General features: G+C 43.2%; 1 protein-coding gene across 1 annotated transcript; it reads right to left on the reverse strand.

Moving 5' to 3' along the window:
* Positions 1–6848: 6848 nt before the first annotated feature.
* LOC124169078 lies at positions 6849–11052 on the reverse strand. The gene is made up of 5 exons (XM_046547554.1): positions 10955–11052; positions 10706–10772; positions 9218–9397; positions 7849–7947; positions 6849–7175 (listed from the first exon to the last, which is right to left on the reverse strand). Exons 2-5 carry the CDS (start codon positions 10764–10766, stop codon positions 6967–6969), a joined length of 549 nt encoding a protein of 182 aa, XP_046403510.1. The 5' UTR covers positions 10767–10772; positions 10955–11052; the 3' UTR covers positions 6849–6966.
* Between the last annotated feature and the right edge of the window lie 1036 nt (positions 11053–12088).

The following is a 12088-nucleotide window of genomic DNA, read 5'->3' on the forward strand; positions in this document are numbered from 1 at the left end:
TTAGTCAAATTCATAATGGAAGAGAAGCGCGTCACCATAGTTCGCACACCTTCATAGCCACTCGAGAGGCGTCTTCATAGACCGTAGTCTCTTTTGCTGCGTGCGCAGATCTAAAAATATTTCATCACTTCTCTAAAAGTTGGTAACATCGATATGTTTAACGCCGACGAGGCGCCAAATAAGTGACAAGTCGTCTCACTACGCATCGTTTTTTACCTTCTACCATCTTCTGATTTATATTATCAAAGATGAACGACCTCCTAGTAGCATGCGCGGGATGAATTTTGTTGTATTAGAGGCGTGGGAGGGGGAGAAGTGAGCGTGGAGGGGAAGGGATCGGCCTGCGGCTCTGGTATCCGCGACGCTGCGTGGGCGTTGGAATATTTTCTTCGCGGACGCGGACTCAAATTAGGCATTTTGTGGCTAAACGATGGCAGATACGTCAAAATGCACGCAATTTTTGCCCTAAAGGGCAGTAACTCGGCAAAATCTGTAGGGAATGACCATAAAATATTATATTTTTCGTATTTCGACCCTCCTCCCCTAAATAGCATTTGAGCGAGGGTCAGGGGTTCACGTACAGGTCTCAAATTTTTCAGGCCTTATTTTTGATCGGTCCCACAACTTTTTTTCATTGGGCCAGATGGATTTGAAAAAAATCGATTTTTGCGATCCGCCCTACCGTTCAAGGGGGAGAAGGGGATCCTGGTGGGTGAGTTCTCCGGCACCCAGCCGGGCGTCGGAAACCCGGTATGGGCCGGAGTTCAATACCCCACTTCGGCCCTGGATTCCCCGCAAAACGGGCGGCCGAGAATAGCCCAGCTCGGTCAATCGGCTCCTGGCGGCTGGGGAGCTTGGCGGCTCCTTCCGAGCGTACGCCAGGACGGGTTAGTGCTGGAGATATGGGGGTCTCCGTAGGGCGGCCGAAGGCGTGTGGGTTCGGAGGGCCCCCGCGCTGGAGGTTCTAACCCAAAAGAGACCCCCTATCGAAAGTTCCTATATCCCTTGGGTAGCCCTGGCGACCACACCGGATCTCGGTGTGGCGTCCCGAGTGTGTGGCTCCGTGGTGGGTGGGGAGCCCAGGGGATGAATTTTTCTGTACGCATTCATGGAGACAATCAATCTTCCTCCAACCAAAAGATCCCGTCCGGAAACGGACGGGGGAGTAAATATAGCTTCCGCTTGTCGCAGATTTCTTGTGATGAAATGTGTAAACGAAGGGGAGACCCTTACTAAGGTGTCACCTTTCTTAATACGCAGAGTCCTTTCAGCAACGGTGACGGGTGACCTAAAATCCGCCAAAAAATTAAGAGACGGAACGCTCCTAATACAGACAACAAACGAAGCACAAAGTGAAAAATTACTCGCAATCGAGAAATTTAATAATATCCCTGTCAAGGTCCAAGTGCACCGCACCCTTAACACTTGCCGGGGTGTAATCAGCAACTATGACTTCCTCTACGTGTCCGATGATGAAATTAAGACGGAGATGGCTCCACAAGGCGTAATAGACTGTCGCCGATTAAAAATTAAAAGGAACGGCGAGCTGATAAATAGCACTTCTGTAATCCTAACATTCTCACGCGACACACTTCCCGAAAAGGTATATGTGGGCTACGAATCTGTGTCAGTCCGACCATTCATCCCAAGTCCTATGAGATGCTTCCAATGCCAGCGTTTCGGTCACATCGCTACAAGATGCCAGGGCAAGGCCACCTGCCCACGCTGTGGCAAAGATAAACATGACGGGGATTCCTGCTCCTCAGATCCATCCTGCGTCAATTGCGAGGGTGCACACCCAGTGTACGCCCGTGATTGTCCCAAAATGATGGAAGAGAAGAAAATCATGGAAATCAAGACTGTGGAGAAGTTACCCTATTTTGAAGCCCGCAAAAAATTCAGAACATTAATGGCACCTTCCTTTTCAAGATCGTACGCTGCAGTAGTGGACACCTCAGTTAATAATAATAATAACAATGTAAGCCAAGGAAACAAAAAGAACGTGAAAGTGAGCAAAGCAACGGACAACAGCAACAACCAAGCCAAACCGGATAAGGCTACTAAACCGGTAACAAAGAACATTCCGACAGAAAAAAATGACGCCGTGTTGGATTCTTCAAAGAAGAACGCCAACTCAGGCACCACCGGGACCACGCAAAACAAGCGTGGGAAGTCCCAGTCCCCCGGTCCATTTGGTAAGGCTATACATAGCCTACCAGAATCCATGGATGAAGATGATATCTCGGAGTCAGAGATAAACCGGGCGAAGGCTAAGGAGAAGAGACGCTTTAAGCGTTGAGTCTCCCTCTAGCCTAGTGATCGAGTTTTAGTTTATTTATTTAACTTATTCCCTATCTTAATGGCTTTTATCATACAGTGGAACTGTAATGGTTTTTACCGACACTGGGAGGAGCTTACCATTTTAATTCGTGATTTTAACCCTAGTTGTGTTTGTCTCCAAGAGACGCATTTTAAAGCTACAGATAAAGGAATTTTAAAGGGTTTTAATGTTTTTAGACACGACGACACCAGCGGTCAAAGAGCCCATGGTGGAGTGGCAATTGCCATTCGGGAGACCCTTTACACCTCCCAATTGCACTTGACCACTCCATTTCAAGCAGTAGCGGTGACAATCCATGCTCCGGAGACTATAACGTTATGCAATGTTTACCTACCGGAGGGTGCGCCGGTCACGCGGTGCAACTTGGAGAACCTTACCCGCCAACTACCTAAGCCCTTTATATTGCTTGGAGATTTTAACGCGCATGACGCCTTGTGGGGTAGCACAAGGACCCAGCAAAACCGACGAGGAAGAATTTTATCTAATTTTATTATAGACTCTAACCTTATTTTACTGAACAGCAAGGAAAAGACACGTTTTAACAGTTTTAATGGTGAGTACTCCTCCATAGACCTTTGTATTTTATCAAGCAGTCTTATAACGAAGACTAGCGTGGCCGTGCACGACGACCTATGTGGGAGCGATCACTTCCCGCTTTTAATTACAAAAGACCACTGTGTAAATGGCAATTTTAATCGACCGGCTACCTGGCTTCCCCGTAAAGCCGACTGGGACCATTTTAAAGAATGTTTTAAATACTTGCACGATAATAATCGGGACGCTGTACAAAACATCGAGCTCTTAACTTCGGCCATCATAGAAGCTGCAAATGTTAGTGTACCGCGATCTCGAGGTAAGGCAAAACGACCCCGGGTACCATGGTGGACCGATGAATGTGCCAGAGCTATTAGTATTCGTAAGAAGGCTCTTCGAATATTTAATAAGTACCCCACAGCAACAAACTTGGCCTCTTTCCGCTGCCTGCGATCCAAAGCTCGTCGTGTGGTGAAAGAGGCTAAAAGGACCTCATGGATGGAATTTATTGCAAGTGTTAACTATAAAACGCCACTTGCGCAGGTATGGCGCAAGGTCAAATCCATTTTAGCCTCGGGACAGCCTGACAACGTGTCCTACTTGAAAATTGACGGCAATTTATTGACAACAGCGCCCGCCATTTCGGAAGCTTTTGGGCAGGCCCTAGCCAACACAAGCAGTGATGATAACTTCCACGGCTCCTTTCTCCACCGTAAACGCCAACACGAAGCCTCTCGCCTTTCCTTCTTAGAAGGAGATACAGATGCTCCGTACAACGACCCGTTCACCCTGTGGGAACTCACCTCCGCCATCGAAAACACCTCGCCAGGGTTGGACGAGGTACATAATGCATTCCTCCGTAATATTCCGGAAAAGGTATTGGACGAAGTTCTGCTCACTTTAAACCAACTTTGGATTGATAGGGATTTTCCATCGTCATGGCGGGAGTCAATAGTGGTACCTATCCCTAAACAAGGAAAAGAAAAAGCTGACCCGAATAATTACAGACCCATTTCCCTCACAAGCTGCCTATGTAAAGTCATGGAGAGAATGATAAATCGGAGACTCATGTGGTGGCTGGATAGGCAAAAGCTTCTCTCCAACATTCAATGTGGCTTCCGCCGAGGTCGATCCACATTAGATCACCTCGTCCGTGCAGAAAATTTTATTCAGGAAGCCTTCCTCCTTCGACAGCATGTCGTAGCAGTCTTTTTCGACCTAGAAAAGGCGTATGACAGAGTCTGGCGGAGGAGAATTTTAGACAGGCTTCATGCGTGGGGTTTTAGGGGGAACTTGCCGATTTTTATTCAAAACTTTTTAACCGACCGAGTTTTTAAGGTACGAACAGGAAGGCATCTCTCACAATTTTATTCACTTGAAAATGGCATACCCCAGGGCTCAGTTTTAAGCGTGACTCTCTTCGCCATTGCTATTGACGACGTAGTCGACTGTATTCAGGAACCGGTGATGGGTTCTCTATTTGTAGACGACTTGGCGATATTTTGCCGTTCGTCTAGAGTTGCAGCAGCAGGACGGCAGTTGCAAATTACTCTCAACAGGCTGAACGTGTGGTCCAAGCGAAACGGATTTCGATTCTCTGCGGAGAAAACTAAGTGCCTGCATTTCCACCGTATGCGTGGGATTCATTTCCCACCAAACCTTCGCCTGGGCAGTGCTGTACTCCCTTTCGTTGAGTCATATCGCTTCTTGGGGATGATATTTGACCGACGGCTAAACTGGCGTGAACACACGAAAGACTTGCGGGAGAGATGTCTGAAGATTTTAAATATTTTACGGTTTTTAACTGGAACGACTTGGGGAGCGGATCGCTCCTCAATGATTTTACTGTACCGCGCACTAGTTCGCTCCAGATTAGATTACGGGTCCATAGTCTATTCGTCCGGACGTGACTCCTACCTGAAACCACTATCAACCGTACACCATGCTGGCCTGCGCTTGGCAACTGGGGCTTTCAGGACGTCACCCATCCTGAGTTTGTGTGCTGAAGCTGGAGAACCACCTCTCGAAACGCGACGGAAGTTTCTAATGTGCAACTACGCTGCAAAAATTTTAGCGACGAGAAATCACCCAGCGCATAATGTCATTTTCAAACCACGATTTTTAGAAATATTTAACCGACGACGGAAAGCCACCACACCAGTAAGCGTACGGCTAAGAAACTTTTTAGACGAATGTCCGTTCAACGTTCCCGTATTATTCCCCGCTACTACTTCTAGACTACCTCCATGGGAGAAGACGAGACCGTTATGCGATACGCAACTCCACAGACGTCTCAAGAGTTCCACCTCGGCCGCCGAGTTCAAGCAGCTCTTCAACGAATTCTTAGCCCTCAACCCAGAGTTAATTCCCGTGTACACGGACGGGTCGAAAACTGATTCGGCGTGTGCATGTGCCGTGGTCTCAAATCAACACGGTGTCATCAAGCGGAAGCTCAGCCCTCTGTGCGGTATTTTCACGGCTGAATTGATTGCTCTGTGGATGGCCCTTCAGGGAATCCATCAAAATGACACACCTTATGTCATCTGCACTGACTCAATGAGCTCTCTGCAAACCATACTCCGATTCTCTCCGTCGCATCCCATTGCAAACGAAATTCATGTTGCCCTCCACTCCCTCCAAATGAGGGGTGTGAAAATCAGTTTCATGTGGATACCAGGGCATATGGGAATACGCGGAAACGAAAAGGCAGACAGAGCGGCGAAGGAGGCTCTATCCGTTATAGAACGCAATACACTTCCAGTACCTGCAGGTGATCTCCAGGTAGCGTGGAAGAGAATCGTTCTAAATCAGTGGAAAGAACGCTGGTGTTCCCAAACGGGGAACAAACTCCGTAGTGTGAAACCTGACGTGTCAGAGTGGGCCTCTTCGGTCAGGAGTATTCGGAGAGAGGAGGTAGTCATCACACGACTGAGGATAGGGCACTGCGCCATGACTCACTCCTTTCTATTCACAGAAGAGAAAATCCCGCCCCATTGTGAGGAATGTGACTCTATAATCAGTGTGAGACATATCCTGACGGAATGCGATCTATATCGGATATTGCGATATAGGATGAACCTTGTTGGAGGACTAAACGATATGCTTCGTGACGACCCTGAACGTCTTAGTCGGGTAATAAAATTTCTGAAAACTATTGGTCTGCTGAATGAAATCTAACCTCGTTACACAATTTGTATTCACGCACTCACCTTTCTAACCTATTATTTTATATTCCGAGGAAATAAATACCCAGATTCCTTCAGGTTCAGGTTTATGACGTGATCCTCCCAAAATGAATTATTAATGGAATGATGCGGTGCAAAATGACCTAAGATGTCGACGCACCCTAAAAAATAACAATAACTAACTAACTAATGAGCGTATTGCCCGCATATTTCACTCATTTAAACGATATTTGGGGTGTTTCTTTCGCTTTTTGAACCATTTATGGGCACATGACTCGGAAACATGTGACACAACTATGTTCCCCCCCCCCCCTATTTACCCGCTTGATGAATTCAAGCGCCCAATCGACTCGTTTAATTATAAGGTTGTTTTTCAAACATAACCAAGCGCACATCTTTCAGCAAGGAATGCTTATGTGCACTGGCAGTGCAAGTTCGCTTGCAATGGAAGAGGTTTACGCGTGTTGCTGCTTATCTTGTTGCCGCTTCTTGCCCCTTGAGTACGCGAGAGCGCGAAGCCTCCCTAATACGCTTCCGGTGTGCGACCTGCCTTAGATTTTGCACCTAAACCAGCAGAGGGCACCAATTACAACTTTGGTTCCCACACAAAGAACGTTGACTGGACGTGTTTGCCTTTGCCTTTGGTTCTCAAATCCAAATAATTAGGTCGTATCATTCTTGATGTCGCATCTAAACCTCCCCGCCCAAAAGTGTTTAGGGTGTAGTATCTAAACCTGTTCTCTTGATGTAGCATTTTCACAAATGAAACTCCAGGAAATTTTCGAATATGAAAATGAATTAATGTATTTATTCAATTTGTTTACATTTGCTTCATGTAGACAGTGTTAACTTTTTCTATGTTTGCCAATGTCTGTTTGACAAGCTACTTTATAGAGGGTTACATCATTATTTGCTCACATACGCTATGTCTAACCCATCTTTGCCAATCTTAAGGCAGTCGAAATCAACACGCACTATTGTAATGGGCATTTTGACTTCCATGCGGGAGCAGAATTTCACAGCTTCATTCTCCACGCTGACATTGCTGAGGCTTCCACAGAACTGTAGGAGCGGATATTGAGGGACAGGAAGACAAAGTGGTGGCAAGCTTGATCCTGTTTGAGATAAAAATTATGCCGTAATCAGAAAATGGTAGAAATAAAATACAGGAGAATATAATTCAATCTTATTCATGTCATTTATTTCATGTTTTCTGTCTCCCGGCGATTTTGGCGACTTGCGGTGTACTATGCAGCAGTGAATAGAAATATTATGACCCACAATGTTAGAAATGTCTTTCGTTGCTATGATCTGCCCCACACATCTTTCTGACAATGATGCTTTGTTTTGGGCAATCAAGCATCTGTTTGTCTTTAATACTCCCGCCGCCGTAGTTCGCCGTATGGACGAGGCGTGGCGCAGCCTGCGATTCCCCGTAGAGTGTTCGCGGGCGGCGGGACTGGCACTTCTGAGTTAGGGGAGTAACGAGAGGCATTGCAAGCTACAGGCGTTTAAGACCTGCATCTTCAACCAAATTTATTGTATGTTATCCTTTATGTAGCGAATGAATTGTTAAATCACAATAAGAGGAAAAGCCAATGCAAGCTACGGGCGTTTAAGACCTGCATATTCAAAAATATATTTTGAGAGAGGTTACGTATACAGCCCTTGTTCGCTATGTATATTCATAGGCTGCGATAAATTTAGAAACACCATCTTGTACAAATTTTTTTAGTTGTTACGTTGGGTTTAACATCTTAATTATATGTAAAGCTGTCTGAAAGTTACCTGTAATTTTCGTCGACAACCTTTTAACGCCGGATACCGTAAGGGCAAGTTCCACCGATAAAGTTTCCAGGTCCGTGATGAAACTCAGGCAGACATCATCTGTAACGAAAATAATGAATATCGGTGCTATTCTTGGTAAATATTTCGATTAAAGACAATTATTTTCAAACATTTCCTCGTAAATTAATCAACGTTGATTTTTTCACCACACTGACAATTGTCATCATAAGACCAAAGAGAGGTTAACTTATTTGGGGTGTGGGGATCGTTTTGCTATAATCACAGACATTTATGTGCGTTTTAGAACGTGTTATCACTTTATAATCCAGGTTTCCTCTTTAAGCGTGAAAGAAGATTTTTTAGTCGGTTAAATTCGGTTTTTGTAACGCCATATGTAACACGTTATGCATTTGGAATGCTTTAGATTCAAGAAAAACATTTTAATATGATGCGATTTTTGTTTTAGAAATTCGAAACTCATAAAGACCATTTTGAACCAAAAAGAAACGTTTTGTAACGAACTCGTCCTATGTGGAAGGAATAGAAAACTAACGGGAACGGGAGCTCTGTACACTAGCCAATAATCACAGAGATGGGACAGAGGGATTACGTTAGAATTATACTGGAGAGAAACATTGAAGTTTCTCGATGAAGACCGAGAGATTTGATTTTAGGAAAGACTATGAAGGCCAAGGAAGAAGAACAAATCTCGTCCCTGGAAGAACAAGAGTTCATTTCAAATATCTTTGTGACTGAGAGGTAGTACTTAAGTTTTTTGGGGGGTGAGGACGGAGGGTACGAGACCTCCTGAAAACCAACCAAAATCGATAGACGGAGCCTAGCCTCCGGGAAATTCAGTCGCTTTCAGACCTCCATAGCTTATGCTTCGTAAGTATGATAGCTATGTTGTCAAGTTGCAAGGGGGTGTTTGCCTTAGCCTTAGTGTTTACATGCACTAAAAAAGACTTTCGAGGAAACATGGCAACGCCCGCCTTTCTCCCATTAGCGGAAACCGGTAATCGCTATTATTGCAGGTCCCCCCTCCTGCCGCGACGCCGCTCGAAACCTTCCGAGCTTTCACGACTGGGCCAGTCGCAAAGATATTTTAAAAGGATCATAGCTTGGAAGTGAGAGAAATGTAGGACTGCAGAATACTCATCCTAGGATTATGTTTCTGCGAGTTAATGAAGGCCAGGAGTAGGTAATTAGGGACAGTCAGCTTCCCCGAACGTGGCATTTAGAGGTCCATTTGAGAAGCCTATTTTGAATTTATCACGACAATGACGCATCCTTAGTTTCTGAGACTACTTTCTTTCAAAAATCCAGTACCATTAATGTTCGATTTATATGTATACAAAAAAAGTCAAACCTCCTGATGGCTCGAGGCGGATGCAGCATCCGTAGCTATTTTTGGCGTCGGCACCACACTTGGGCTCGCTGATGGAGGTGAATTTTGGAAGGGTTGGAAGATTCAGTTTCACTGGAGGCATTGGTATATCTGGTAGTGCCAGGTTCATTTGCCTTGGATGGTCATATAAGAGTTCTCCTCCTGAAATGAACGTACTTCATTTTTATTCAGACGTATCAAAGGAGACGTATTTGGTTTTCAATTTAGTATATATTCAAGTTAAACGGGTTAAAAACGGGAGGAAGATGGACGTCCTGGAGGAGTTGGAGATAAAAAGAAATTTGGGTTTGGGACATGTCCTTAATGACATCGTTTTCCTAAGAAATTCACCTCTCATTACCACTGCACTTAACCTTAAAAATTTACCCATTTCCAAACCGACCCTTTCCCCCGGCCCAGGAACCCTACCTGCCTCTCCTAGCGTGGGCTTAATCACGCTTCCCAACCATTCCCTCACCAACCCTCCCACCCCTTCCCAATTTTCCCCCCCTGTATAACCCTCTCCCTCCACCCCTGCCAGAATTGGGTATATATTGGATTGTAGATATTACAAAAGTGTACTTGATAATGACGCCTCAGCGTCGAAACGCGTCGTACGAATAAATTTTCCCGTGAAAAGATACCAAGGTTGTACATTTTCATTTCAACATGGATTTTCACAAAGTTAAAGCCGAATCAATTGAATTCATCGGGTTAAAAACCCTTTAAAGAATAATTGAAATTTTGTAGAAAGAGTGGCGTATAAAATAGAAATTGAAATAAAATAAATATAAATAATATTATACAAAAATGCATGTTCAAATTTCAGTATACTTAATGAATTTACATAGCATATATGTCATAAGATAATACATATTATTATCCATCAGTGGCGGATTCAGGATATATACAAGGGGGGGGAGTGGGGGTAAAAATTCGATATCTACATAATATTACATGATTCTTACATATTTTCACACTTAAATATCACTAGATAGATATCACCGTAATTATCTTAAACAGTAAACTATCCAACACTTTTATACAAACATCTGGCTTTACGCTTGAATTTCATGAGAGATAAAGATCTTGCGTAGTTGAAGGGAAAGTTTTCCACAACCTGCGTAGCGGGTTGGAGGGGTTAAATAATTCAAAACTAGGCCACGAGTAAATTCCGAGTAATCTCGGTTAAGTTTAATTTAATTTATGAATTAAATAGTATAATCTAATTTTAATTTAATTTAAATCATTTTCTTGTGACAATTATGTTTTCGCGCTAAAAAAGTGGACAAAAACTTAGAAAATATCAACTTCGAAGAAAATTAGTGGACTGTATTGTAAATGATAATTAAATGTGCAAGTTAACTGGACTAAGACACATCGACGCCTGTTACGAGCTGAGCTTCCTGTTCAACACCAAAAATAGACTAACGAAACAAAACACAAACGAAAAGTTCGATGGTTTATCACCTGCGCCAGCTGCCAAGATGATTGATAGGATGAGAGCGATCGCCATTGAAGTTGATTCCATTCCTCCCTGCAAGAGAAAATTTCACTGCGCTTAAAAGCGAGAGAAGAGGTTTGCTATAACTGGCGTTAACGGCGAACCTATGTTTGCTCGTAAAAATTATAGGTCGATGAATCTTAAAAGCTTAGAATCAATCAATTTGCAAGAATGGTTTTATATTTTGGTCCATACGTGCTGCAGAATATTCCCACCTGTTTTGTGTCAAGCCGTGGTCTGGAGTGGATCGAAGGCTCCTATACCTTCCTTGCTCCGGATTGGAGTGCAGTCAGAAATTCTCCTTATCTACTTATGCGTGAAAATATATATTCCTGGTTATTCTTTTAGTGTCTAGTATTCCATTTTTATGTCGTTTTATTTGCCCACCGGGTGGGAGTTCTGTTTGAACTAAGAGTTTCCAGTCAAGGTTATCCGTCACGGCGTGAAAAGGAGGTTCCGGATATTATCTCAGGTGAATTTCATAACTTTTTATTATCCGAAGTGTGACAGTGACATCGTCAATGACGAACTAACCGTCATGAGAGAGAATTAGAGTTCGTGTCGGTACACATTTGGGTTTATGGCATCTTGTTTTATTGACGGCAATGTGCTATCCTGTAGTTGGGCAAATTTATTTTTTAACAAACACGGGCCCGCTTAAATTTTCTCCGAGGTGGATTGAGATACAGTAGATAAGATTTCCTAATGTTTCCTCTTGGAAACTCTTTCCTGTTGGACTGTTATTTTTTCAAGTTTAGCTATCCGTTAGTTAGTTAATCCTTTTACTTATTTCAGTGGCCATGAATTATTTTTTTAAGATATCGAATATGTATTAAACCTCTTACAACTTATCGTAACTAATCGATGACATGAATTTTTAATTTCCATTTATTTATTTTATTTTGTAATCCTCATAATGTAAATAATACATAAAATATGTATAAACATAGATTTGGAATTGAAAACCCTTTGAGACTTTCTCCTTGCTTTAGCGATGCAGACTAACTCGTTTACAAATAAATTTGAAATTTCAAAATTTTATTTAGCATTTGCTCCGTGAATTTTTCCTCTTTTTTACTCTTTCACCCAACTTTTGGAGTGCAAAAAACGAAAACAAAATGTACAAAACAGACGTATTAAACACCCGAAGAAAATACAGTGCCCAGGAATGGAAAATCGATATTAAACGAAAAATAATTTTAAAAAATATTTCAATTCTTAACGACATCCCTGCTTTACTCCTGGTGTGTTGGCGGCTGCTCTTATACCAAAGAAGTGATCTAAACCTTAACATCTTTAGATTCAAGTAACCAATTTCTTACTGATTTCATGAACTTCATTTTACTTCT

Source organism: Ischnura elegans, chromosome 12 (assembly GCF_921293095.1).
Source record: "Ischnura elegans chromosome 12, ioIscEleg1.1, whole genome shotgun sequence".
NCBI lineage: Eukaryota > Metazoa > Arthropoda > Insecta > Odonata > Coenagrionidae > Ischnura > Ischnura elegans.